This window comes from Myotis yumanensis, unplaced genomic scaffold (genome assembly GCF_028538775.1).
Source record: "Myotis yumanensis isolate MYYU_CA2020_CCGP unplaced genomic scaffold, mMyoYum1.0.hap1 SCAF_17, whole genome shotgun sequence".
Taxonomy (NCBI): Eukaryota; Metazoa; Chordata; class Mammalia; order Chiroptera; family Vespertilionidae; genus Myotis; species Myotis yumanensis.
In genome coordinates, this window is record NW_027223768.1 from 36,766,985 (window position 1) to 36,793,868 (window position 26,884).

General features: G+C 55.3%; 1 protein-coding gene across 1 annotated transcript; it reads right to left on the reverse strand.

The window, feature by feature from the left end:
- Positions 1-31: 31 nt before the first annotated feature.
- On the reverse strand, positions 32-25,969 carry LOC138996038 (sodium/potassium-transporting ATPase subunit alpha-2). The gene is made up of 23 exons (XM_070396938.1): positions 25,806-25,969; positions 21,648-21,752; positions 21,265-21,324; positions 19,657-19,860; positions 19,071-19,184; positions 18,688-18,822; positions 17,917-18,034; positions 15,868-16,136; positions 14,823-15,021; positions 14,591-14,700; positions 14,317-14,451; positions 13,409-13,598; positions 13,089-13,264; positions 8,057-8,193; positions 7,433-7,583; positions 7,188-7,356; positions 6,832-6,986; positions 6,527-6,650; positions 6,232-6,377; positions 5,909-6,039; positions 3,458-3,559; positions 3,072-3,163; positions 32-2,037 (listed from the first exon to the last, which is right to left on the reverse strand). The coding sequence occupies exons 1-23, from the start codon at positions 25,815-25,817 to the stop codon at positions 2,009-2,011; spliced, it is 3,063 nt and encodes a 1,020-aa protein (XP_070253039.1). The 5' UTR covers positions 25,818-25,969; the 3' UTR covers positions 32-2,008.
- Positions 25,970-26,884: the final 915 nt, after the last annotated feature.

Genomic DNA, 26,884 nt, shown 5'->3' on the forward strand with positions numbered 1-26,884 from the left:
GGAAATATTAAGTATAGAATTATCAAAGGGATTTCTTTTTTCATAAAGAAATGCATCTTTATTATTTTCAAGTACATATGTAGTGCCTCAAACTAATGTCTTATAAAAGGTCACCAAGTAAAGGTCTTGCAGATGTTTCTTTAACAAATACATAAGAATTAATGATAATTAGCCCATACACTCATAACTTCTAAATGGCGATTCCTAAAGTGCTTGAAAAGGATTGTTTTAGGGAGTCTAAATATGCCACCCTTAGCAATATTGTTTGTGCTCTTAATTTACTAAGCAATTGCCTTTTGTATTGATTGAACAAAGATAAACTTTTGTCCACAGTCAATAAATCTCAAATTAACCAGGTTCTAACTTGTGTGGTTTCCCACTTAGTTTTCCAAGCCCAAGGCAATGACACTTACTTCAAGGCACTTCCCAGGGTCTCCTGCAGCCCCTGGGAGCTGGGGTTGTAGATATTCAACAAAGAAGGGGACATTCTCAGAGGGGAGCTCATTGGAGAAATCCACTGTAATGAAGTAACAGACGTTGGGAGGTGGCTTATGGGCTTGGCCTAGAGTTTGCTTTTTCTGCTTCCTTCCTTTCTGCCTTAGGCCTTCCATTTTCCTTCGTGTCTCTCACTTGCTTTGTTCATCTAGGTCTCTCTGCAGGACACGCCCAGTGCCTTCTAAGCCAGCCTTAAAGAATGGGCAGAGCTGCCTGCAGAGCAGAAACGCTAGGGCGAGAGGGGGAAAGGGAAGGAACAGTATCTCCCGAAGGAACGGGAATCCAACTGCGGGCACCATGAGAAAGTGGCACAATGAACATCGGATGAACGGCATTTGTCTGGGAGGAACAGCCCTGCTGACTGCGAGGCCAAAGGCAGGTCCCTAGTGCTTTCCCTCTGGTCTGACCGTGTTCATGACCTAAGCTGATTCTGCATGCCCCTTGAAGACAGGAAGCTCTGGGAACCCCTGCACCCCAATTCCAGCTGTTGGCCAGGGAGCTCCTGGCTTGGCGGTGCCTAGGAATAAAGCAGGTTCATCAGCATGGGCGTGAAGGGGGGGGGGGGGGGGGACGGGCAGGGAATGGATGGGCAGCCAGCCCTCTCAGAACATCGTGGAACTTCCGAGTTCCTAGCATTCCAAAGGGCAGGTGTCACCAAGTGCATGTGATCGAGAGAGCTGGGGCATCGGTGATGTGACGTCTGGGCCTCACGGACCAGACAGACCACCAAGCAAGGTCAGTGGGAACTCTGGGTGTGGGATCTCAGAGATGGTGACACTGACCTTGGTCTGCTGGCAGGGCAATCTAAAAGACTGGGACACAGAGCTGGAGCCTAGGCGTCTACCTGGAGGTTCCAGATGTCCAGTGCACTGATCTCTTTCCTTTCCCTGCCTCTCCCCCTGCTGGTTGCCACCGCCCCCATACCCTGACCTCTCACTGCCTGCATCTGCCCAGTCTCCTCCAGAGGCTCCTAACTAGCTGGGACTGGGAGACAGGCCGTCTTCCCAACCAGCTTCCCTTTCTGGCCTCGACAGGAGAAACCATTTGTGATTTCTGGGTCAGACGGGGAAGCAGGGGGCAGAGTTGGGCAGGAAGAAGAAGAGGAAGAGGGGTGAAGGTGGGACGTGGGGTGCGGCTGGGGACCTGAGACCGTTTCCTTCCTCCTGGTTAGACGTGTTCCTGCCTTTGGAAGTTGGTCTGTTCTAGTGAGGGGTGGGGGCAGAGGGATAGGAATGGGGCGGCTGGAGTAACCTTCAGTTCCTCCTAAATAGACAACATGGTGGATTGGGAGGGACCAGGACCAGGGGAGCGTGTCTAATCTGACCGTTCAGAGTTAGGTCTCTGGGGCAATCACCCCAAGCTTATTTGCCCACCCCACCCCCCATTTAGCCTATTAAATGGCCTCATTCTTTCTCCCCAAATCTTCCCCTGAAACCACCTCTCCCCATCACCATCCCTGCAACTCCTCCAGGGCACCCCGTCTTTCCCGTCCTGGTTCTTCTTTCCAGGGTGCTCAGTAGTACGTCTCCTTTTCCACCCAGCCTGTTGGAGAGATTTGGGGGTGGGGGTTGCCAGGTGAGCATAAAAAGAGGGCAGGGGCTGGGGTGGTGGAGGCCAGGTGGCTGGGAGCCTGGGGCAGGGGCTGAGGTAAGTGACTGTGGACAGGTGAAAAGGGAGGGGAGAAAACCCAGTGAGCTGGGGCCATAGATGCTTGTACTTTCGCCCAGTGGAGGGAGGGCATAGAGTGGCTGGAGGTCAAAATGCAAATGACTGCAGTGGCTCTTCAGGTAACAAATGAGTTTCTAGAGGGGCCACCGCCTAGTGCTGCTGAGGAGAGGTGTGGGCAGAGGTTGGGCAGCTCTTGTAATTTTTTCAGGAGAAGCCAGAAATGTTGATTTTCTGTGAGAGTGCCCAAGTTTTAAATATTGGGCAATTAAAAAAGCACACACCTGCCGAAACCGGTTTGGCTCAGTGGATAGAGCTTCAGCCTGCAGACTGAAGGGTCCCAGGTTCGATTCTGGTCAAGGGCATGTACCTGGGTTTCGGGCACATCCCCAGTAGAAGATGTGCAGGAGACAGCTGATCGATGTTTCTCTCTCATCGATGTTTCTAACTCTCTATCTCTCTCCCTTCCTCTCTGTAAAAAATCAATAAAATATATTAAAAAAAAAAAAAAAAAAAAAGCACACACTTGCTTGAGAGAGGGCAGGCCAGACCAAACATTATCCATGCACTGTACTTGACTTATAGGCCATCCTTCTCACCCTCCAGGAAGCGATCAAAATGCTTGTTGGGGAAAAACACACGTGGCTGAGGCCTGGGAGTCAGGAGGCCTTGGCTGTAGTGTCAGTTGTGCTGTATGACCCTGAACAAATAATCCGTCTCTCTGTCTCTGTAAAATGTGGCGCGGAGAACAGACTCAACAGTCAGGGCTCCGGGACCTGGGGCCCCAGCATCTGCGGGCTCTGAGGAAAGGACGGGGCCCTGTAGTTGGAACGGAGTTTGGGTGGGGGTGCCTGGAGGGGTCAGTGGGGGTTGCATCTTCTGGGGGTTGGGTGAGGTGCGTAGGTGCTTACCTCCGGGGTATCGCCTCAGGATGAGCTTCCGGACCTCATCGTAGATGAAGATGAGGAGGCTGTAGGGGACGGCGCAGAACCACCAGGTGACCCTGCAAGCAGCAGAGGAGAGTGTTAGGAACATCAGAGGCTGGTTCCAGCAAGGAGGACTGCAATGGACCAGAACTTGGATCCTAGAAGGTGCCCTTTTAATTTTTACTTGTTTGTTTGTGAGAGAGGAAGGGGGAGAGGGAGAGAGAGAGAGACTTGTTGTTCCACTTATTTTATGCATTCATTGGTTGACTCTTGTATGTGTCCTGACCTGGGATCGAACCTGCAACCTTGGCGTATAGGGCCAGCTGAGCACCCAGCCAGGATAGAAGCTGCCTTTTTAAAGAAATACTCACTTGAGCGGGTACATGCGGAGGGCCACACCCATGCCTGGGCAGTAGGATAGGAAGGCAGCCAGCGCTGTCTCTTCCAGGAGCCCAAAAATCAAAATCTTGTTCCTGGAAAAACAAGGAAAGGAAAGTTAAGTGGCATCTGAAGGGAGGGCAGGAGGGAGAGACCCAGGGACCCCTGGTGGTGGAGGGGAGAGAGGCAAGAGGAAATGTGGGGGAAAGGTCATCATTGCATCTTCCCGTGCTCTCTGCGGGCACCTCATGCTGTGTGTAAGCCGAGAAGGAGTTTCTCTCATTGTCATGCTTAGTGACGTTACCCCTTGTTGCTGTCTAGAGCACATATATTCGTTCATTAGATAAATCACTTTTCTGTGTTGGGTGATGTCCTGGAGACGCCGTGTGCAACATGAGCTTCCCTCCTGGAGACATGGGACCTGCCCCCAGGCAGCTTACAATCTTGTTCTCGCCCCAGGAGAGCGGTCTGTGAAAGTGCCCCCTCCCCTGCAAGATGCCAGGCAGGCTGCTTCCGTTCAGGGCCCCCCATGTCTTCTGCCCCCTCCGGGTCTCCTGCAGCCCCTGGGAGCTGGGGTTGTAGATATTCAACAAAGAAGGGGACATTCTCAGAGGGGAGGCTCGTTGGAGAAGGTGTGTCAGGTAGGTTTACTACATTCGGTGGTTAGAGGCTCTGAGGGCAGTTTCTGGAGCCAGTCAGATGGGAGCCAGTCCCGAGCCGCCGCTCACTGGCTCTTGGTGGTAAGCGAAGCTTCTTGACTCCTCTGAGCCTTGTGCTGCCTTTTATCACAGGGCTGCTGGGAAAGTCATAGAAAGCTCTGGAACATGGAAGGTGCTCAGTCCTATTATTACCCCGCCTCCCCTCATCGTGTGCACATCATCTCTTTACCGCTTAAGCCAGTGGGTCCCTCACTATGGACCCTTTATTTTTCTTCTAGAAAGGCCACATTTTTAAAATTGATTTTTGTCTCGCAAGCTGCATTTGTTAATAATTAGTGATTATATTTTCCCATTTAAAACTCATTAGACATCCCAGCTTCCAAACAGAACCACGCTAATGCGGCCACTATAGTCATACCTAGGCCTCTGCCCAAGCAGCGGCCTTCTCACAGGGAAGGGCTGGACTTCCACGGAGCTTTGGAACAGTGGAAATCGGACCTCTGAGGGCCCAGGGGCCCGAGGGCGGAGGCTGCCCGTGGCCAGGGGGCCTGTGGGTATTAGCACTCCCCTGCGCCCAGCCTGGCTTCTGTTTCATTTCCATCTGCCCACCTGCCCCTCGGTTGGGCTGGGGTAGCCAGTGGCCTTCACCTTCCCGCGTCCCCCGTGCACTCACTGCCCGTGAGTCCCAGCCCAGAGCTGCAGGTTCGTGGGCTCCCTGCTCCTTGTCCTCTTCCCGCTGCACGTTCCCCATTCGTGTTGCGGGGCCCTGGGATCGCCTCCCTTCACCTGTATTCATCGCACAGACGTCTCACGTTTCTCTCCCCAGGATCTGCAATGCTCTCAGCTTCGCCAGGGCTTTGGTGTCATTATTTCCCTCTTACTGAGAAGTCGTGACAAAGCTCATTTGGGGAACTGCGCTCATTTCCAGGCGAAGCAAATAGAGAGAACAGGAGCGATGCCTTCAGCACTCACCACCCTCCGTGCTTCAATCCGAGTCGTGACTGGTTCCTCACGGGAGCCAGGCTGGGGTAGGTGAGCCGCCCAGAGTAGCTAGCGGCCCAGAGCCTGCCGTTAAAGCTGACCTGCATTAGCCCTCACCAGCGGGGTGGCCTCGGGCACGTCATTTGCATTTCGGGCGTCTCATCCGAAATTGAAAATAACACCTCCCTCAGAGAACCATTGTGAGGTGAAATCATGTCTTTGAACCACTTACCTCAGTGACTGGCACGTGGGAACTCACACTGTCAGAAGACATCGAACCTGACCCCGAGCAGCTCGTAAACCCCACAAACCACAGGACAAGTGCTATGAACTAGAGCTACCGTGAGTGTAGGGGGGCACGGAGACCCTGTATTTAAAGCTGGGCAAAGGATGCTGTGGGTGTCACTAGAGTACAGGATGGAGGAAGGAAGGAAGGAAAGAAAGAAAAAGAAGGAAGGAAAGAAGGAAGGAAGGAAAGATGGTAGCAAGGGAGAAAGGAAAGATGAGAAAAGATGAAAAAATAAAAGGTGGAAGGAGCCCTTAGCAAAGTCCATTTTAGGAACAAAATAAAACTCCTCAGAAATAGTCATATCACTCCTTCTCGTCTCCTCTGCTTAAAACATGACTGTGGATATGCAGCTGGGTGACTAAAGCCTTTGTCCCCAAGCTGAGAGGGGTATCATGGAGGTCATCTGCATGGGCGGGGAGGGGAGCGGGGCGGGGGGGGGGGGGGGGGGGGGGGGGGGGACGGGACGGGGACGGGGACGTGAGCGCCCCCTGGCGGGGTGCTGGGGCGGCGCTCACTTCATGCCCTGCTGGAAGACCGAGTTGCGGCGGGTCTTGCAGATGATGAGGTCGGCCCACTGCACGACCACGATGCTGGCGAAGAAGGCCGTGTGGCAGGTGAACTCCACCACCTTCCGCTGCTCATAGGTCTGCAGAGGGGCGGGCAGAGAGGCAGCAGCGTGAGAAGAACCAGCAGGACCGGCGTGCAGCGCCGTTCGGGGCCACTGTCAGACCCTGGGCACCCAGTCCCCTCTGAGCCCCCCGCCCCAGGTGGCCACACTGCCAGGCGCTTAGCCCCTCCTCTCATACACACGTGTCCGCACGCACACAGCCCCGCTCACCCACTCCTGCCCATAGCTGTCCTCCAGGTCGTTGGTGGACCGGTCATCCCAGTCGAGGCGGATCCCCAGCAGCCGTGTGGGCAGGAAACCGTTCTCAGCCAGGATCACGAAGTAGGTGAAGAAGCCGCCCAGTGCCTGGATCATCCCTGTGGGGCGTGGGCAAAACGCAGGGCCAGGGTCAGAGCAGGAAGCCAGAGGGGGCCAGCACCGACAGGCCAGCGGGCCCCGTCCTGGACTCCCAAAGCCGGGGCAAGAGTTCCCTTGGGTTCCCTCTGAGCCCAGGGCCCCGCCGCACCGATCTGCCCGTAGGCCATGCTGATGAGCCTCTCGTTCACCAGCTTGTCCGTCTGCGGGTTCCGCGGCTGCCGCTTCATGATGTCACTCTCAGCGGCCTCGTAGGCCAAGGAGATGGCGGGGACCTGTGTGGGGTGGAGAGTGGGGGACAGAGGGCGTCGGAGGGGGCCTGGGGCTCGCCTTCTCTTCAGCCAGCACGGCCTGGTCAGCTGCCCTTGGTCCTTGTCTCTTTCCACCTGCTGCCCACTGTGCCCACTGTGCCCACGTGGTTGCCTGGCCTGTCCCCCCTCCAGCCCTGGGCCTCACCATGTCAGTGCCCAGGTCGATGCAGAGGATGGTGACGGTGCCCAGCGGCAGGGGGATGTTGACGATGATGAAGAACAGGAAGGGCGTGATCTCAGGGATGTTGCTGGTCAGGGTGTACGCGATGGATTTCTTCAGGTTGTCAAAGATCAGGCGGCCTGGGGAGATTCCGGGAGCTCCAGGGAGCTCGGAGGGACCCTCCCCACCCCTCGCCCTGGGGTGTGGCTGCCTGACTTTCTAGGAGAGGAGGACTGTGTGTGAGGGAAGCTAACAGCGCGGCAGACGCCTGGGAGCCTGAGCTGGCTCTGTGGTTGGGTAAAAGGCATGGGAGTAGGTGTGCAGGCGCCCCTGGTCCTCACCCTCCTCCACGCCCGTGACGATGGAGGCGAAGTTGTCGTCCAGCAGGATCATGTCGGCTGCCTGCTTAGAGACGTCGGAGCCCGAGATGCCCATGGCGATGCCGATGTCCGCCTTCTTCAGCGCCGGGGAGTCGTTCACCCCGTCGCCCGTCACCGCCACGATGGCGCCCTGGGAGAAGGGACAGCCACGCTGCAGGGTGCGGGTCCCGCGCCGGCCGCGCCCTGCCGTGGGCCGCCCCGCTCACCTGCCGCTGGCAGCCCTCCACGATGATGAGCTTCTGCTGCGGAGACGTCCGCGCAAAGACGATCTCCGTGTGGTTCCGGAGGATCTCGTCCAGCTGCTCCGACGTCATGTCCTTCAGGTCAGAGCCGTGCACCACACACGCCTTGGCCTCTCTGGAGGGCAGGACACAGGTGCTGTCCCCGCCTCATCCAGCCTCTCCCAACTGCCTGACCCACTCCCCCCGCCCCCCCTCCCCGCCCTGCCCAGGGAGCTGTTTTCCTCTCTCTCTCTCTCTCTCTCTCTCTCTCTCGGAGGAAGTGATGCTAGAATGCCATGCGTGTAATCATAGTCCAATTTCCTGGGCTTGCACTCATTCCCTCATACATATGTCATTGCTATAGCCCTCTGCAGTGTAGACAGCATCTTAATTTTGTAGTCGAGAAAATGGAGGCTCCGGAAGGTAAGGGGACATGTCCAAGGTCACACAGATAAACAGTGACACAGCTCAGACACACTCAGGACTGAGGAACGAGAGGAAAGGCCAGTACAGGTCCCAGAGGTGCTATCCCGATTCCCTAGTCTGACTCGGGCGCCCTGTGGGAGAGAATGGGTTGACTGGGGGCAGGGCGTCCTGCAAAGGCCTCACCTGGGGTTGACTTGACTGACGGGGATGTTGAGCCGGGCTGCGATGTCCTCCACAGTTTCATTGCCCTCTGATATAATGCCCACGCCTTTGGCAATGGCCTTGGCTGTGATTGGGTGGTCCCCGGTCACCATGATCACCTGGCGGGGAGGAGAAAGAAGGAAAGAGAACGAAGATCGGGACAGCAGCATTAAGCCTGGGCCCCCCACCTTGCCAGCCTATTCCTTTCCCAAAGTCAGGAAAAGGCAGATGGTGGGCTCACAGATCCCAGCTAAAACAATGGGAGTGCACATGTGTGTGAGTGTGTGAGTGTGTGAGTGTGTGAGTGTGTGTGTGTGTGTGTGTGTGTGTGTGTGTGTTCAGATGGTAGGTCGGGGGAGAGACAATGACAAGTTGTGTTCTGGGGATCAGAGCTCGTTTGCTTAAACGGAGGAAAGCTGCCATGACAGAATGACATGCTAATGAGGGTCCCTTGGAAGGGAAACCTCCAAGGTTGTTCGGGAGTTTGGAGTTCACGGGCTCTGAAACTGTCAGCCCTAGCAGGACCCTTCACAGCTCCCTCCTGTTACCTATGAGGCAGCCAAGGCTGAGAAAGAGCCAGGATTTGCTCCAGGGCACAGGAAGCCAGAACTAGGACTGGCTTTCTTAGGATCCAATATGATTGCTGCAGGGCATCTAACTGGTCAGATCGGAGTAAGGATGACAGGGAGAGAGCCCTCCCTCCCCACTCCCCCTGGTGTTCATTGTGTTTCAGAATGGATGGAGCTGGGTGGGGAGGGGCGGCATCTGAGAGGCTGGCTAGGAGGCTATTCTAAGCATAAGGTAATCAGAGCTGGACTAGGATATAGCATTTGCATGTGTGGGTTTATGGGGCAAATCACATAGATACTAAGAAGGAGGCCTCTCCAGGCCCCACTGCCTTCTCTTCCATCCCTAACACCCCACTGAAACTGCCCCCCCAAGGCTACATGTGCCTCCCAGTTGAAAACCAATAGCAGGCCATCAAACCTCAGAGGGAAGGACGGGGAGGGTGGGAGGGAGGGGGGTAAGAAGTCAACCAAAGATCTTGTGTGCATGTATGTAAGCATGACCAATGGACACAGACAGTAGCGGGGCAAGGGCTTGCGCTGGGCAGCGGGAGTGGCTGGGGAGAGGTCAATGGGGGGAAAAGGAGACATGCAGTACTTTCAACAATAAAGAATTTAAATTAAAAGAAAAGGAAGAAAGCCCTAGCTGGTTTGACTCAGTGGATAGAGCATCAGCCTGCAGACTGAAGGGTTCTAGGTCCAATTCCAGTCAAGGGCACATGCTCAGGTTGCAGGCTTGATCCCCAGTAGGGGTGTGCAGATGGCAGCCGATCAATGATTCTCCCACCCCACTGCTAGCCGCCTCACCCTCCTCCACGCCCGCCCGTGACATTGGAGGAAAAGTTTGGTTTGGCTCAATGGATAGAGTGTCGCCCTGTGGACTGAAAGGTCCAGGGTTTGATTCCGGTCAAGTCCTCATCCTTCTTGACTCCTCTCAGGCATTTGGCACTGCTCACCACACTCCTTAAAAAGATGTCCTCCCATGGCCTCCATGGACCCTTTGTTCCTGGTTCCTTTCCCTCCCTCCTCAGGGAGGCAGCCAAGACAGTAGAATGGCCTAGGAGTCAGAAGGGTACCTGAGTGGAAGTGCCTCAGGGGAGGGACCTTAGACAAGTGCCTCACTGAGTCTCAGCACGTGGAGACGATGAGTCCTACCTTGCACGTAGGTCATGAAGAGTATGTGACGTGGGTGGATGCCCAACAAATGTTAGCTGTGTCTGATCGCCCTCTCCCCTCGGCCACTGGTTTCTATTCCTGCACGCGCCCCTAAATGTTGGTGTGGTCCAGGGCTTCATTCTCCTCCTCTTTCTTGACCCCATGCTCTTTTCCCGGCACAATTTGTAATTATCCAGAGTTTAACTGGATCAAATCTCTAGTCCTGGCCCTCTTTCTTGAGCTCTAAACCACATTCCAACTTTCTCTGGAACATCTCTCCCTGGGTGTCTTATAGATTCTTTGAATGTAAGGTCAAATTGAACTCATTATCTCTACTGCCACCACCACCAAGCCTGCTGCTCACCTCCCTGCCTTAGAAACTATCCCTTTCATGCAGGCCCTTTATCTTCCTCACCTCCCATATCCAGTTTAGTCACCAAGTTCTCACAAGGTTCCTTGAGTGTAACGACTCCCTTTTGTCTCTGCCCTTGTTCAGGTCACCGTCCCTTGCCTGAACTATTGCAATCACTTCTTGCCTGTCTCCCTGACTTCAGTTCTTCTCCAAATTGAGGCCTTCCTCCATCTAGAAGCTAGATGTGTCCTGTGACACCCGTGGCTCTCTGTGGACCCCAGGATAAAGCCCAAGTCTGGCATTTTAGCAAAGTCCTTCCACCTGGCCCTGGCCCGTCTCAGTCTCAATTCCCAGTGCTCCTCTGCCACCTCTCCCTGCAACCCACGCAGATGCCCGGTACAGTCTAACCACAGAGTACACGCTGTTCCCTGCTCTTGACCTGCCTTCCTCTCCCTCGCAGCCTTACAAAATATTTGTCAACCTTCAAGGTCCAGATCAAATATCATGCCCTCTATAAAACATTGTCCAATTCCCTGAGGCAGAATTAACTGCTCCCTGCTGTGGCTTCCCATGGAGGGACCTTCCCCAGGCCTCTGTGATAATTCTGATCAGGCAAGAGGCAGGCTAAGGAGCAGGCCATGCTGATATAGCCAACCCACTTCTTCCTAGCAGATTTATTTGGGGAAAGCTACGTACCCGCTCTAAGTCTCAGCTTGTTTTATTTTTAAATGGGGATAGTGAAGCCTACCTCAGGGACAGAGTGGTAGGGGGTTCAGAAATCATACATAGACACATATATACAGACAAGTCCTCTGGTGTGATGGTTGAGAACTAGCAGACTGCCTTGGTTCAAATCCCGGCCCTCCCACTTGTGAACTGTGTGTTCTTGGGCATGCTACTTTGTGCCTTGGTCCCTCTGTGTAAAAAAGGGAAAATATTAGTGTCGACTTACAGGGTTGTTATGAAGATGAAATGAGATGTTACAGGTTTAGTGCTAACAGCAGTGCCTGATTCATATAAAGTCTTACAAAACAATTGGCTGCTTTTGTTATGAGTATCTGACCTATAGTTGTTGCGGCCAAAGGTAAACTGATTTGGGGGGGGGGGGGGGGGGGTGGTGAAAGGATTAAGGAAAGACAGATAAGAGAATGAAAGCTGGGTCTCGGTGGGACGCTGCCTCCCTGATGAGGAGACAGCGCCAGCGCCCACAAGCCGTGTCTTTATTTTACAGCAGATGCCACTAGGCAAAGTAGGGGCGTGATCACGTTGTTTACAGCATTCTCGTGAGTCCCAACTCTACTCAACTACATGCAACTGAACTCTAGCACAAGGCACGTAGGGCTACATGTTTGGACCATAGGTTCAAGCTTACAACCATAGCCGTTGGCTATGATTGTGCTGGGAGGACCCTGCCCTCCAGCTGGGACTTGCACCTGGCAATGAGAGGACCCTGTCCTTTCATTAGTCCGAGGCTTGTACCTGGCCCCACAATAGTAAGTGCTCAACTACCCTAGCTATTATGATTGTTCTGTGATTAATCGATTGTAAAGGCATTCATTTCCCCTGAGAAACCATGAACTCTGGCGGTCAGGCTATATCTTATTCATCTTTGAGTCTCCAGTGCCTAGTGCAGTACCTGACCCTCAGAAGACAGGCAGAGTTGAACTTACGTGGTACTAGGTGAGATGCTGAGAAAAAGAGGAGGAAGCAGTGGCACCCTACCTGGTGAGTCACTAGGTTAAGGGGGGTGTTAAAGTGCTGTATCTATCTTTTTGTTTGTTTGTTTGTTTTTTGTTAATCCTCACCAGAGGATATTTTCTCCTTTGCTTTTCAGAGAGTAGAAAGGAAGGAGGGAGGTAAGCAGAGAGGAGAGAGAGAGAGAGAGAGAGAGAGAGAGAGAGAGAGAGAGAGAGAAACATTGATATGGGAGAGACACATTGACTGGTTGCCTCCCACATGCGCCCTGACTGGGGGGGGCGGGGCAGGAGCGAACCTGCAGGCCAGTTACGTGCCCTTGACCGGGAATCAAACTTGTAGACCCTTCCTTACGTGGGCCGACACTCCAACCACTGAACACACCAGCCGGGGCTAAAGTGCTGTATCTTTGTGTTTTGGTGTTTTTTTTTTAAGTGATATATCTTTGAAACAGGAAAGTAAGCTCCAAGATGGAAGGGATTTATGTTGGTTTGTTTGTTGATCTCCGTCCGCACCTTGAACAGTGCCTGGTACATAGTTGGAAAATGACAAATACAGTGGGGCCTTGACTTACGAGTTTAATTCGTTCCGGGACCAAACTCGTTAAGGAGCTCGTTAACTCAAATTACTCTGTCAACTCAATGCAAAAAATGGGCTGAGAGACAGCTGGTATCTCAAAAAACTCGTTAGTCGGGACACTCATAAGTCAAGGCCCCACTGTATTTGTTAAATGAAGAACAACTGCAGCACCAAGGAGGGAGTGGCCATTGAGAAGCAATGACAGCTGGACAAGGAAACATGGGGGAGGGGTGCTAAGGGGAATGAGTGCTGGAGCCAGTCTGCAGGGTTCTGTGGCGGGTGGGTGGGAGGGGAGTGAGTAGATGCAGACTGGAGCCTGCTAACCCCGTCCCAAATGGCTAGGGGCAGTGGGCAGTGGTTGGGAGGGGCAGGACACCATATTCCCAAGATAGGAGTGCCATATCAGCTTGCCATCGGAACAGGATGAGCCATGCCGGGGAGCGAGAGGTTCGATGTGGGAGGCTGGGCACTCTGAGCACAAGGGACAAGAAGGGTGAGCTCTCCACGGCAGTGGCCGACCTTTCCTTGCAGATGACGGCTGCCCCTCCCAGTCAGCGAGGAAAACGATCACCAGGGGCTTGGGTGCCCCCAGGCCAACAGCCCCTGCATTCTCTTGACCTTCCGAGGGTGGAAGGGGAGGCTGAAGGGGAAGAAGTGAGGCCAGTACCTTGATGCCTGCGCTCCGACACTTGCCCACAGCGTCAGGCACAGCCGCCCGAGGCGGGTCGATCATGGACATGAGCCCCACGAAGCAGAGCTTCTCGGTGGGGAAGTTCAGTTCCTCTGTGTCGAATTTGAAGCCACGAGGAAACTTCCCAGAGGGCAGATTCAGTTGACAGAACCCTGAAGGAGGAGGGGGGAGGCAGAGGGGAGGATTGAGAGCAGCAAGGTGGCTGCCTGAACACCCCTATCGCTCTTCATCCTAGGGAAGCCACCGAGGCTTGGGAATCCCTCGCTCAGCCCTGCTCCCTGCTTCTGGACCCTCACCCAGCACTCGCTCCCCCAGTCCTCCCAGCTCCATGTAGGCGTTCTGAAAGGCATCTTGCATCTCCTTGTCCAGCGGGATCTCCTTGCCCTGCACCAGGATGGAGGAGCACCGGTCCAGGATGCGCTCGGGGGCCCCCTTCATCACCAGCACGTGGCTCTGGGGGCTGTCTTCTCGCTCGTGGATGGACAGCTGGAGAGAGGATGGGCAGTGACAGAGGGGGCCATAACTGTCTTGTTAGCCCCAACGCCCAGCACGGGCCTGGGACAGAGCAGAGGCTGGTAAGAAACACCCCCTTAGTAAAATTACCTCTGACTCATCAACCCTTGTCGCATAGGGACAGTTTCTGTGTGTGGAGCGATGTTTGAAACAAAAGTCCCAACCCTGTAACCTGAGAGTCACCTTCCTAGGACATTCATTGACTCAGCAAATGTTTATTCAGATCAGTTAAGACAGGCCTTGTGCATGGGCTAGATGGCTTTGTTGTCAGCATTCCCCACCACTAACCTGGCCTCGGTGGGACTTTACCTCTATGGCCTACACAGGACGTAGCTGAGACTGTGTTATTGGCATTTCCCAAATGCTTACAGGTGGAGGGATATGCTAAGGAAATTTCAGAAGTATGTTTCAAATGAGTGTGATGAAAGGGTTGAGAGACCGGGGCCAGAGGATGGGGAGCTCTTGGAAGAAGAGTCAAGAGGGTTGGAGGAATGAAGGAATGAAGGTTGGGAGCTAAGGGGTAATGGCAACCAGACATGTAGTCACCCAAGTTGCCCTGGGGAATAAGACAGGGGTGAGAGGACATGATGCCCAGATGCCTCCACTTCTCATGTTGATGACTCCCCCTTGGCTTTGTGCACCCCCTCATTTCTGTCCCTCCCATTCCCCTGTCCCAGTTCCCTGACCAGACCTGGTACTTGTTGGTGGAGTTGAAAGGAATCTCCGCCACCTTGGGGTTCCTGTCCCTCATCTTCCTCACAGAGCCGCAGGACAGCTCAATGCACTTGAGCAGAGCTGACTCAGAGGCGTCGCCAGCTGTGTCGCGCTGCCAGGAGAATTCAGTGTTACAGTGGGGCCGGAGAAGGATGGAGGACCCAGAGGAGAGGCCATGAAACCGCAGGGTATGAGGGGAAGCTGGGCATCAGCAAAGGGCACAGGCCATGGAGACGGCCCTGACCCCCTACCTTAGACACAGAGATGTTCTCCTGCCCACCCTTGAAGACGGCTCGGTTGCAGAGGCCAGCAATCCGAGACAGGGCCGTCCACGTCGCAGATCGCTTGTCAAATGTGGCCCCTGGGAGAAAATGAGGGAGAACCAGGAGCTTGGTTAGAGCTCTTCTCTCTCTCCACCCACTCTACCACCCAGTGTCCTGGACACCCGCCAGACCCCTTCACCCCTCTGGGCTGCCCAATCACCAGACTGGTCTTCGGTGGTGTCAGCCTCATGGATCTGGTTGTCAAACCACATGTGGGCAACGGTCATACGGTTCTGGGTGAGGGTGCCCGTCTTGTCAGAGCAGATGGTGGAGGTGGAGCCCAGGGTCTCCACCGCCTCCAGGTTCTTCACCAGGCAGTTCTTCCTCGCCATGCGCTTGGCTGTCAGGGTCAAACACACCTGGCAGAAAGAGAGGAGGATACAAAAGGGCCGAGCCTGAGCCGGAGATGTCTATGACCTTCCCCCAGAGCCCGGGCTCTATCCCTCCTCCCTTGCTCCTACTCCACAGACGCGAGTGGGACCTAGGTGTGAGCAGTTGAACCGAGATCATGGGTGTATATTTAGGTGAAATGTCCAGTACGGAGTTGAAGACATTTGTCTAGAGCTCCAGAGAGGGCCAGAGTAGAGCTGGGCGCAGGGATGTGAGAGTCGCCCACACAGAATGGGCAGTGAAAACTGGGCTCACTTAAGTGTGTTAAGGAGAAGAGCAGAGAGCTGAGGCCTGAGACTCAGTTTTGGGGAGAAGGAGAGGACCCTGCTGGGGACAGAGGAGAGGAGAACCAGGATAGTGACATGTCACAGTCATCGGTGAAGGAGAGGGTTCCCGGCAGGTGGACAGAAGGGTTCCTTTCAGCGGCAGAGTTGAGCATAGGAGCCGAGAAAAGGTCTCTGGGTTCGCTCAGTGGTCACTGGTGACCTTTGAAAGAGCATTTGCAGACGAATGTTGGCCAGGACGAGCTCTGTGTGACAGGAGTAGATGAATAGCACATGGGTGGTGAGAAGAGGCGACTATGACAAGCTGTGGGAGAGAGACTGCCTGCCAAAGTATAGCCCAACCGGAGATTTTTCAGACTCAACCTCTGAGCCATGTACTAAATGACCTTTTTCAGACTCACACGCTAAGCCATGTATTAAATGAGAATCTGATATGTGATTTGAACATTGCTGAGGAGCAAGGAGCCTCTATCACTGTTGAGGAAAGGGTAACATGACCCACCCCTGTGGCACCTCCGCCTGACCACTCACAGTGACGGTGGCCAGCAGCCCCTCGGGCACGTTGGCCACGATGATGCCGATGAGGAAGATGACTGCCTCCAGCCAGCTGTAGCCCAGGATGAGGGACAGCACAAAGAAGGAGATGCCCAGAAACACAGCCACCCCTGTGATCAGCTGGATGAAGTGTTCAATCTCCATGGCTATCGGGGTCCGCCCCACCTCCAGGCCTGAGGCCAGAGTGGCTATGCGGCCCATCACCGTCCGGTCACCTGTGGCGATCACGATGCCCCTGGCAGTGCCTGCAACACAGGAAGAGACTCCAGGCTCGGTGCCTTGGGTCCCAGGATCTGTGTCCTGTCCCACTTCCTGAGGAAGGAAATCCACCAGAGACCCTGCTCCCGGAGTTTCAGTAGATTGTACCTCCCGGGGCTCTCTCTTCTTGCCCACATCGCCAACCCCCGGCTCAGTGCAACAGCAGGTTATTTTCTCTTACACTTGGGCCTGTGGAAAAAGCTTGCAAATAAACTCAAAGTTCAAACTGAGGAGATTCAATAAGTGAAACAAAAATATTGCCTGCAGTACTTCAGTAAAATCAATCTCCTACATATTACCCACAAACTATGTGTTCACATATTATAAACACAAAGTCAGGCACTTATTATGGACTAGAAGCCTGATGCATGAAATTCTTGCAAGGGGCTTGGCCCTCGCAGCCCAGGCTTTGTCTTTGTCCGGAAGGACGTCCGGTCTAATTAGCATATTACGCTTTTATTATTATAGGTTTTCCATGTAGTCTTAAGATTTTCTTTCTCAACATTAGGCATGAATCCCATAAAAGAAGCTAGGCAATGAATGACCCTCAAGTAGATGTTAAAGGGGCCTACAGGAGAGGAGGGCTGGGGCAGTAGGAGGAGCATGCATGTTGGAGTCAGCCAAACCTGAGCTTGAATCCTTATTCGAGTTCCTACCTAGGGGTTATTTTAACAATTAAATCAGATTGTGCTGTAATACCTAGACCAGTGCCTAGCACATAGTAGATACCCATCAAATGTTAGTTCCATTCATTTCCTATACTTTCTTCAAGGTCAATTTTAGAGTAAGCAATGGGAATATTTAACATTTGTGAAAAATGTAGAGCAAACTTCAGAATCTCAGTACATTAAAAAGTTAGGAAACTTAATGTGTGGCGATTTTCATTATAATTCCAACTTGCTGAAAGAGGGGAGACGCCCAGAAACACATATCCACTGAAGAGAAATGTCAGCTATAAAGAGAAAGGTGTGGGGGTGGGGAAGGTCTTCTTGGGCTCACTTTCTGAGGCCCATGGCATAGTCGGGCCTCTTGCTCCCACCAGCTCTTGCCCTCTCCGCCCTCTCTGAGTCAGCCCTGACTCGGGTCACTGGCCTTTGGTCATCTCTAGAACCCAGAACAGGGATGGGGCAACCTGGGCAGCCTGAGCATGACAATTTCTCTTGGCGAAGCACAGTTCTAGCTACAGCCCGAAGGAGGGCCCGAGTATCCACTGGGCCTGGAAGCTTTCCTGCCCCTCCCCCAGCCCGGGGCTCTGGGCAAAGCAAGGGCCAGAGATGGAGGCAACAAGTCCCAAACCCAGGAGAAACAGAAGCCTTCAGTCAAGCCAAAGACACCCAAGAGTCAAGGCTGGCTTGGGACGGGTGTGCAGGTGAGTGGGTGACGTGTGTCATATGTGTGCATGTGTGCACGATGTGTGAGTGTCAGAGTGTGTAAATGTGAGTGTGTGTGGTAGGGGTGGGGGAACTTGGCCAAGACCTAAAGGCTTTGGAATCCATTCAGTGTTAAGGTGGACAGAACAGAGATCTTTCTGTGGGAGGTAAGTTTTCCATGGAGTTGTGCCATCCCAGCCAATACCTGCTCTCTGGAAGGGATTATTTCTGTAATATTCAGGGATCCCCATCCCCAAGTCCTCAGTTCCCTCCTCTATAGCAGGGTTTTTGATGAGTAAGTACAGCCACAGCCCCCAATCCTGCTGGGGGTTCAGGATTCAGACGCCTCCCTCCGTGGGTGCTGGGACGAGGGGCCCCCACCAGGCTGGCCTCTCACCTTCCACACAGTTGGTAGAGAAGAAACAGATATTGCGGGTCTCCAGGGGGTTCTCGTGGGTAAACTCAGGGGAGCGGGTCTGGGGCTCTGACTCCCCAGTTAGGGATGAGTTGTCCACCTGGGGAGGAAGCAGGGAGGGTGTAGTCATCAGCCTGGCAGGCGCACAGCTGTCTTCCAACTCCAACTGCGCTCAATCTCCATGACACGAGGGACAAAATTACACTTGTCCTCATCACATATTTATAGCATTGCTCGGCTATTGTCCCTGCGCTGGTTTGGAATCCTAGCTCTTGCAAAATTTTAATGTGACCTTGGGCTAGTTACTTAACCCTCCACTCATCTGTAAAATGGGGAATGTCATCAGAATCTATGCACTGCACAACTCCAGGGGGTGCCATCAACACTGTAGTCTATGAAAATGGCACGGCCTCGTGTGGCCACATGCAACAGCCCTGCATGATTAGACCGTCCTCACAGAGTTGAGTTACATGGCATCTGTGAATGTACATAAAACATCTGACAATAACTGGGACTCCATACAAGGTGGCTGTAAAGTGGATTTCAAAGACACACCTAGGGCACAGAGCAGTCATCACACACAGATACAAGGAGACAGCGCCTCAGCGCTATCAGGTGCAGCTCGGGGGTACGGGGTAGGTGTTGGCATTTGGACCTGGCGCTTCCAGTCTTCAAACCTCTAACTGGGCCCCTCTCAGCTCTATCCGGCCTTCTTCCTAGACTCTGCCAGTTGCTCTGGCATGGCCTCCTCACCTTACAGCCATGAGAAGAGATGATCCGGAGGTCAGCGGGCACGCGGTCTCCACCCTTCACCTCCACCAGGTCTCCCACCACCACTTCCTCCGCGTTGATCTGCATCTTCTCACCCTCCCGCACGACGAGGGCTTGCTGTAAGGAGGCCATGGGCATCTCATGAAGTCTCTACCCCTACTTTTCTCTCCTGCTGCTTTTCCACCTCCCCTTCAACCCCACTGAGGAGGAGGAGAAGCCCTTAGCAACAAAACTAGGTCCAGGTGTAGAGACCTAGAGGGAGTTTTTGTCCAAGCCTCCATCTCAGAGCGCAAAGTTGAGAAGGGAGGAGCTGGACCCGCCCAGAAACCGTATGCCCCAGCCCAGAGCCCCGCCTGGCCATCTACCTGCGGAACCATGTTCTTGAAGGAGTCCATGATCTTGGAGCTCTTGGCTTCTTGGTAGTAGGAGAAGCAGCCCGTGACGATGACCACAGCTGCCAGCACCACGCCCAGATAGAGCTGGCAAGGAGACAGGGTTTGAGAGACCTGCCCGTCTCTCAACCCTCAAGCGGCACCTGCCACGTGGGACAAGCTACCCTTGTCTGTGACTGGAAGTGAAAATGGTCGAGAAAAGTCCTTCTCTCTTATTTCCCCCTCAGTCTTCCAGTCCCCAACCTCCTAAGGCTGGAAGGCGTGGTGAGAGTCTTGGGGAGTTCCCAGGACTAGGTCTTCGCTAGGGTGTGAAGACTGAGGGATGGCAGACAAGCCCACTTAAGTGTAAAGGAACAGAGAGGGGCTTTCTCACCCTTGAGTGATTGTGGGCCTGTGTGTGTTGGGGTGCGTATAGGTATGAATAGAAGCCTCACCCATTTTCAGCCTAAAGGGCCCTGTGACGTGAGGGTCTTGTTCCCTGCCCCCCCAGCTAGACTGGAGATTCGGGGTTGGAGGGCAGAGTCATGGGCTAGGCCAGGGGGCAGGCATTCCAGCTCACATTGTCGTTGGATGGCTCATCTTCCATGGCAGCCTGGATGCCATAGGCCAGGAAGCAGAGGATGGCCCCGATCCACAGAAGAATGGAGAAGCCCCCGAAAAGCTGGCGACAGAACTTGACCCACTCCGGGGTTGTTGGGGGCGGGGTGAGGGCGTTGGGCCCGTCCCGAGCCAGAATGTCCTGGGCCCGCTGGTTGGTGAGGCCCTGAGGGAGGCAAGGAGGAGTGTGGGAGTTTGCATCCGGGAGCAATCTGGCCCCTCACCACGTCCCGCCAGGTTGGAAGGGCTGAGGGGCCATAGGAGAGGCCACGTGAAGGAGGTGGGGTTTGCAATGGGTGTTAGAGGCCTTGACAGCTGAGGAGGATTTTAATGTGGCCCCTTCTCTGGTCATCACTGGATTGATTCACATTTGGGGCCATAATCATGTCCTCTGGAGGCAGCCTGGCTGAGGCTCACTGGAAAGTCATCTCAATTGGTTCCTCCCCTCCCCACCCCTGTCTCTCTTCCTTCACATTCCCCACATCACCAAGGAATATTTGTGTTTCTTGCACCAAGGATTTAAGAAGAGTCCTACATTATTGACCATCAACGTCGCTCGGCCTCAGCAATCGTCCATCGCTTTCCCCAGAAAGCCTGGCCTGGCCCTGCTCCCGGGCCCAGGCTGCCTCAGGCGCCCCTCTCTGCATCCATTACATCCTAGACACGATTCTGAGCTGCACCGCCACATGGCACTGGAGGCCTAGGCACTCCTCTTTGCTACCAGACTTTGAGATCCTTGAAGGCAGAGGACACTTTTTATTTATCTTTCCATCTGTCCACTCATTGATTTAATAAATGTGTTTTGAATGCTAGGCTCTATTATCAGCTCTGCCCAGAGATGGACAAGACCCACAGAGTCCTTGCTTTGCAGAGCTTATGATCTAGGGAGGTGACACACAATAAATGATATTAGTGCCAGACAGTGGAAGTGTTACTCAGGGAAATAAGGTTAGAGCAATGGGGGCACAGAATTTTCAAAAGGGCAATCCCGGAGGGCCTACAGGAGGAGGTCACACGACCATATTTTTTATTAATAATGTTTTTCTTTTTCAAAGTGATGGGCTTGGCAATCTGACCGTGCTGCTTACTATGGATGTGACCTTGGGAAGCTACGCTCCTCCTCTGAGTCTCCTCGCTCTGAGAAAGAGGTCCCCAGCACCTATTCCTCAGGGTTGCAAGGATTAGAAAAATGTATGTAAAACGTACATACATAGCGGGGGCCCCAACATGCCACTGTCAGAATAGTAATAGGTCACTCCCCGATTTCATGTATGTCAGTACCATGAGACGGTGCAACACTGAGGCTGCTTGAGGGAGAGAGAGCCCTGCCTGGAGGCCCATGGGGCCTGGGTCCCCAAGATCCTGGCTCTCGGGTGGGTACACAGGAAAAGGGCTCAAGACTAGGAAGCAGGGCATCGGGGTTCTTGTTCTGATTCTACCACCCATTAGTCACCGGGCCTCGGTTTCCCCATCTGTAAAAAGGGTTGGATTACAAGTGGGCGGCCCCTTGCTCCTGATGCCGCTGCGTGGTTCTCTCACCTCTTTGGTGCCCTCCGAGCCCCTCACTCACCTTGGACAGGTCCACTTGGTATTTGCGGCCCAGCTCATCCAAGGACAGCTTGTGGTCGTCCTGGGGAAGGGAGACGGAATTACCGTGAGGAGGGAGGCTGCGTGTGTGTGCGTGTGTGTGTGTGTGTGTGTGTGTGTGTGTGTGTTTAGAGTGTATGTGAGGTCAATGAGAAGCCAGAGGGGAGGCAAGGAGTGTGGGGTGGGGGTGGGGAGGAGGGAGGGTGGGGTGGGGGTGGGGAGGAGGGAGTGTGGGGTGGGGGGTGGGGAGGAAGGAGGCTGGGGTGGGGGTGGGGAGGAGCGAGGGTGGGGTGGGGGGTGGGGTGGAGGGAGGGTGGGGTGGGGGTCAGGAGGAGGGAGCGTGGGGTGGGGGGCAGGGGGCCTCACCATGGCCACCTCCTTTTTCAGCTCATCCAGCTCCCTCTCTTTCTGCTTCTTCTTGCCGCCTCCATTCTCTGCAGTGGTGGCGGCAGGCGAGGACTCGCGTCCGGCCTGCAGGAGGAAGGGAGAGCCCCGAGCGTCAGGGAGGGCAGAGGCTGAGCCTCTGTTCCCACCTGACAGCTGGGAGCCCAGGCCTTGGGAGTGGGGGCAGTGGGCAGTGGGGGCAGTGGGTTCAAAGCAGTGATGCTCCAGTGGCGGAAAAGGGGGTGAGGGTGGAGGGAACCCAGGCCCGTCGTTGGCAAACTATTGACAGAGACACGGGGCTCTGTGTCTGAGTTTCAGGGAAACCTGAGGGGCTCAGGACTCAGGACCCACGCTTAGCTGTTTGGTAGCTGGACTTCGGAGGAAAAGTCTAAAACTAAACTTCACGTGGCTCTCAGGCCCAGGCATTCTTGGGTTCTCTTGTGAAATTGGAAAAACGTTTTAGCAGGAGCCTCATGAGGCCGCCGCGACCCCGGAGGTCTCCTGGCCGCCACCGGGCGTCCGTGATCTCCTGGGGAGTCCTCGGGGGGAGAGGGTGGGAAACGTCCCCTCTGGGCGGGGGGGGGGGGGGGGGGGACACGCTGTGGTGCCTCCCGCCTCCATGCGAGGTGTTCAGGACGAGCTCGAGCTCGTCTATGCTGTGGTGTAGTTTGTTTTTCCGTAAGGGAGGGGTGCCTGGGTGGGACTCATGGCCGAGGTGTCTGCCTTTTGGGGAAGTACGATGCACTCCTACAGTCACCTTTTCTTCTAGAGAAGTTTCAGGTTCACAGCAAAATTGAGCAGAAAGTGCAGAGCGTTTCCCATGTACCCCTGTCCCCACAAACATGGTCTCCCCCCACCCACGTCCCCACCAGAGCGGCTCCCTCTCGCTGGTGTGTACATCCTACAAGTGTCCAATGGTCTGGACAGATGCAGTGATGTGTGTCCACCTCATGGCACAACGCGGAGTAGTTTTCGCTGCCTCAGAGACCTTTGGTGGCCAGGATGAAGCCTGTGGCCCACCAGGCAGGACTATGCCCGGAATGTGGCAGTTGCTCTGATCGTAGACTGGGAATCCGGGCCCTGGAGAGGGAGGAGTCTGACCAGTGGCATCAGGGTGAGAGGAGGTGGGCAGCGAGAGTGGACAGCCTCGACCAATAGACACTAAAGATAAATATCACATGCTCTCACTCATTTGTGGATTATAATGAACAACATAAACTGAGAACAAAAACAGATGTAGAGACAGAGAAGCATCGATCAGATGCTCAAAACTCAGAGGGAAGGTAGGGGAGGGTGGGGGTGAGGGGGAAAGATCAACCAAAGGACTTGTATGCATGCATATAAGCATAAGTGATGGATGTGGACAACAGGGGGTGAGGGTGAGGACAGGATTGGGGGGATGAGGGGACATTGGGGGGATAAGGACACATTTGTAATATCTTAATCAATAAAGGGAAAAAATGTAAAAATAAAATAAAATAATAAAAAAACTGGGAAAAAAAAGTTTGCATTATTTCCATGCGAAATGTCAATGAGACTGAAGCAGCCCTGGGCAGGGGGAGAGGGGGGTTGGGTGGGGGGGGGTGGGGGGGACAGCTGGGAGGGCTGCCTCCCTCCCCCAGTGACTTAGGAGAGTCCATCGGATGAACTGAAATGCTTTGGATTCACAAACTCTGCCCTTGGTGGGAAGGGCTGAGAAGTGGATGAAAGGGAATGGCCGGTGGGCCTGGGAGCTTTAGTGAGGCCCCTGGAGCTCCCGGGGCAGGAAGGAGTGGGGGCCGGTGAGCACAGAGGGGGGGGGGTGCCCCTGGGGCAGAGGAGCAGAGCCTGAGGGTTTCTGTACATTCAGATGTAAAATAAAGTCCAAGAAGCTTGGGATCAAATGGAGGGTTTTTAAATAATTGCCAGCCCACGGGCAGGCGTTGGGCGTCGGGTGGTGGCTGGGCGGTCCACGCAGCACCCCTTCCCTCAGCGCTCCCCCTGTCCTCCTGGCTCAGAGCTTGGGACACCCGGCCCTTGCCCCTCCCCCTGCCCTGGCAAGGATCTCAGCCTCTGTTGCCAGGAGGCTGTGGAGATTTGGGGCCAGCGGGCTGCCTAGGCAAGAAAGAGAGAGAGGAAGCAAGGACCCCGCCCCCCCTCCCCAGCCTGTTCTTCCCTCCCCCACCCACAAGTCCCAGTCTGGGGCTTGAATGCTCGCGGAGAACAGAGAGTTCTTTCTGAGAAAGCCAGAGGCTGGGACTGAGGGGGAAGCTGGAAGTCGGCCACGGCTCCCCCCACCCCAGCCTTTCGTGGCAGCTGGAGTGGTGGGTTCCCTCCCACTACGCTGTCCCTTCCTCCAGCTCCCACATTGCCCTTCACAGCCACGGGGTGACGGGTGAGGCCTTGCCCTGGAGGGAAGGTGCAGCGAAAAGGGATGGAGACGAAGTGGACCCCAGTGTGGGGACGTGGGCAGGGGGTGCTTTTGTCCTCAGGAGTCTCCTGTCGATTGAACTCCAAGCTCCAGCCCCAAGTCGCCCCACTTCCCCCATCCTCAGTCCAGGCAGAACTGGATCAGCTCCCTGACTGGCCACTCAGGCTGGCAGGGGAGGGGACATCCATGCTGAGGGGGAGCACAGTCCCCAAGCAGCTAGGGTCCCTGAAAAAGTCAAGGTCAAATGGCTTTGCAAGCAGGACCTCTTGCGCTGGGTCCACCCTGATTTAAGGTGAAGCCACGGAGAGGGCCTGGGTGGGGAGTGGGGGGTGGCCTGCCTCTCCTTGGAGGTCCTGCACCCCAGCTGGGACCCCCTTTCCCTAGGGGACCAGGAGATGCCGAGGTGCAGCTAAGATCCCAAGGCAGCCTATCTTCCCACGGTTGTCACCTCGTCCTCCATGGAGCCCCACTGCAGAGACAGCGCCTCACCGACGCCCTCCCACACACACACACAGTGGCACCGACGCCCACGCAGGCTTGGAGGTCTGCACGCTCTCAGATCTGCCGCTGAGACCCAAACACAGGTGCTCATCCATGAATGTGTATCAACTCCAGCCGATGGGGAGCAGGCACGTGTGCGCATGTGCACACACACACACACACACACACACACACACTCACGTTCTATTTATGGTTCCCACCCCAGCTCAGGAACCCTGGTGTCCAAGCTTAGAGTTTTTCCAGCTGCTAAACTCGGTGCAATAACAAGTCCTTGCCTGACCCCTCCAGGGCCCAGAAACTGCCCACAGTCCCACAGGCCCCTCTGTCCTCTGCACCCCCTTGGCTCCCCATGCCCTTTCCCTCTGTGCCCGGCGTTGCACAAAAGGAAAGCCGGTGCCGTGCGAAAAGATTTCATTTCCAAGTATCCAAGGCCCGGTGCCTGCCCCCCACCCCCCAGTCCTGGCTCTTCACCTTCCCCTTGGCACGCCCAGGGCTGCACTGTATCATGGAGGGTGGACGGGGCAGGGGACGGGCAGGCAGCTCTCACCAGCCTCTGGGAAAGTCCACCAAGCCCATGGCCCAGGCAGTGCTGCCAGGAGACAGGGAGAGGTGCTGGCCTGGGGCCTGGGGACATCGCTCCCCTCCCCACACCCTCCCCAGCTGTCCTGGAGCTCAGGGCGCTGCAGTGGTGTCCGGAGCTGCCTGTGGCTCAGGAGCAGTTGCTCCCCGCCCCTCTTCCACCTCAAATCGGACCTCCATCCTCTCAGGCTGGGGCTCCCAGGAAAACGGAGATTTGCAGGAGCAGGAGCGGGGAGGAGGGAGGACCAACAGTTGCCAGATACCCTTGGAGGGGAGGCCCGGGGATGTGGTGGTGGGGGTGGGGGGGCGCTGTGCCAGAAATGGACAGAGATGCGATGCCGACGGACGCGCTGGAGCGAGAGCTGGAGGGCTGGGGCTGGTCACGGGTGGGGTGCCGAAGGGGCACGCTCCTGGGCATGTGAGCAGTGGGTCTGTGCATGAGAGCAGTGGTCTGTGCGTGTGAATAGTGGGTCTGTGCGTGCCTTTGCAGCCAGGGCGCTGTGAGCCCCAAGTTCAAGCCACCCAGCCGGCCAGCTTCTCTCTGTCCCTCCCTCCACAGCCCAACCCACCTCACACTTCCCCTCTACTCTCAGCCTCCAGAGAGCCCTTCTCTCTCCCACGGAGCCACCCTGCTCTCTGGGAATACTCACCCCACGGCCCATCTTGGGCAGAGTGGCTGAGGGGTCTAGGCTGGAGAGGTTAGCCGGAGACTTCCCAGGCCACTCCGCAGTCTGGGGACGGCCAGAGACCCAGCAGCCAGACAGATGACCAGCAACAGGGTAGCTTTAAATAGGTCCCTCTCCCCCTCGCTCCCGCCTTCCCCTCCTCTGGAAAGAAACGCTTGTTGAAACAGGATCCCTGAGGACTCCTCCCCTCCCGCCCCTAAAGCAACTGGCAGTGGCTGTCAGGAGGTCCTACTGCGTGCTCCCCTCAGCCCCTCCCGTCGCCCCGGGAGGCAGTGCCGAGGAGCCGGGAGTGGGAATGCGCCCCTGGGGCCTGGCAGAGGGGAGCAGTCCTCCCAGCGGCCCAGGAAGCCCGAGGGCACAGGGTGCACCTTCCTTGTGATAAGGAAACTCAGGCACAAGGAGATTAAACACTGAAAACGGACAGAACCAGAAGCCAGGTCCCCGAGCCTCCCTCCAACCCCCCAGGGAAACAGGCTGTTCTCCACTGTGGAGTCCCAGGGACTCTGCAGTCAGAGGAAGTAAATAGCGTTGGGGAACCCAAGCTGGGCCCTGCCCTTGTCAGCGAAGCAGAAGGACCCGGTGAGAGCCCAAAGTGGCTCCTGGTATCTCCCGAGTCTGGAGAAGGCTGGGAGGGGTGTCCCCGCCCCCCCACCCCCCAGCTGGAAGGGGTGGGAAGGAGTGTCTGTAACCTTATGCCAGGGAGCACGTGTGTGTGTGTGTGTGTGTGTGTGTGTGTGTGTCTTGAGGAGGTGACCCAGGGTGGGACCAGCTGATCTCAAGGTCTTGTTGCTGCTCTTTTGATGAACGAGACAGAGAACGAGGGGCAAAGGGAGGAAGGGAGAACAGAAGGGCAGAGAGAGAGAAGAACCCACCCCTGCCTCCTCCGGAAGTAGTCAAAGGAGGGATTGTCCCGGAGGGCCCGATTTCTATGGACGCACAGAGGAAGTGAAGGAAGGCCAGCGGACTGGGGGCAAGTCTGAGCATCCTGAACCCAAAGGAGGCTGGGAGGGAAGGAGGGCAGGGACGGGGCCTTTGGTCTGGAG

Bases quoted from the DNA above. Each gene is read 5' to 3' on its own strand.
- LOC138996038 (XM_070396938.1), bottom strand. The intron at 16,137-17,916 runs GTGAGAGGCCAG...CCTGTGTTGCAG, and splicing joins CTCTACCAACTGTGTGGAAG to GCACTGCCAGGGGCATCGTG. The intron at 6,040-6,231 runs GTGAGCGGGGCT...GCCCCTCTGCAG, and splicing joins ACAGCTATGGGCAGGAGTGG to ACCTATGAGCAGCGGAAGGT.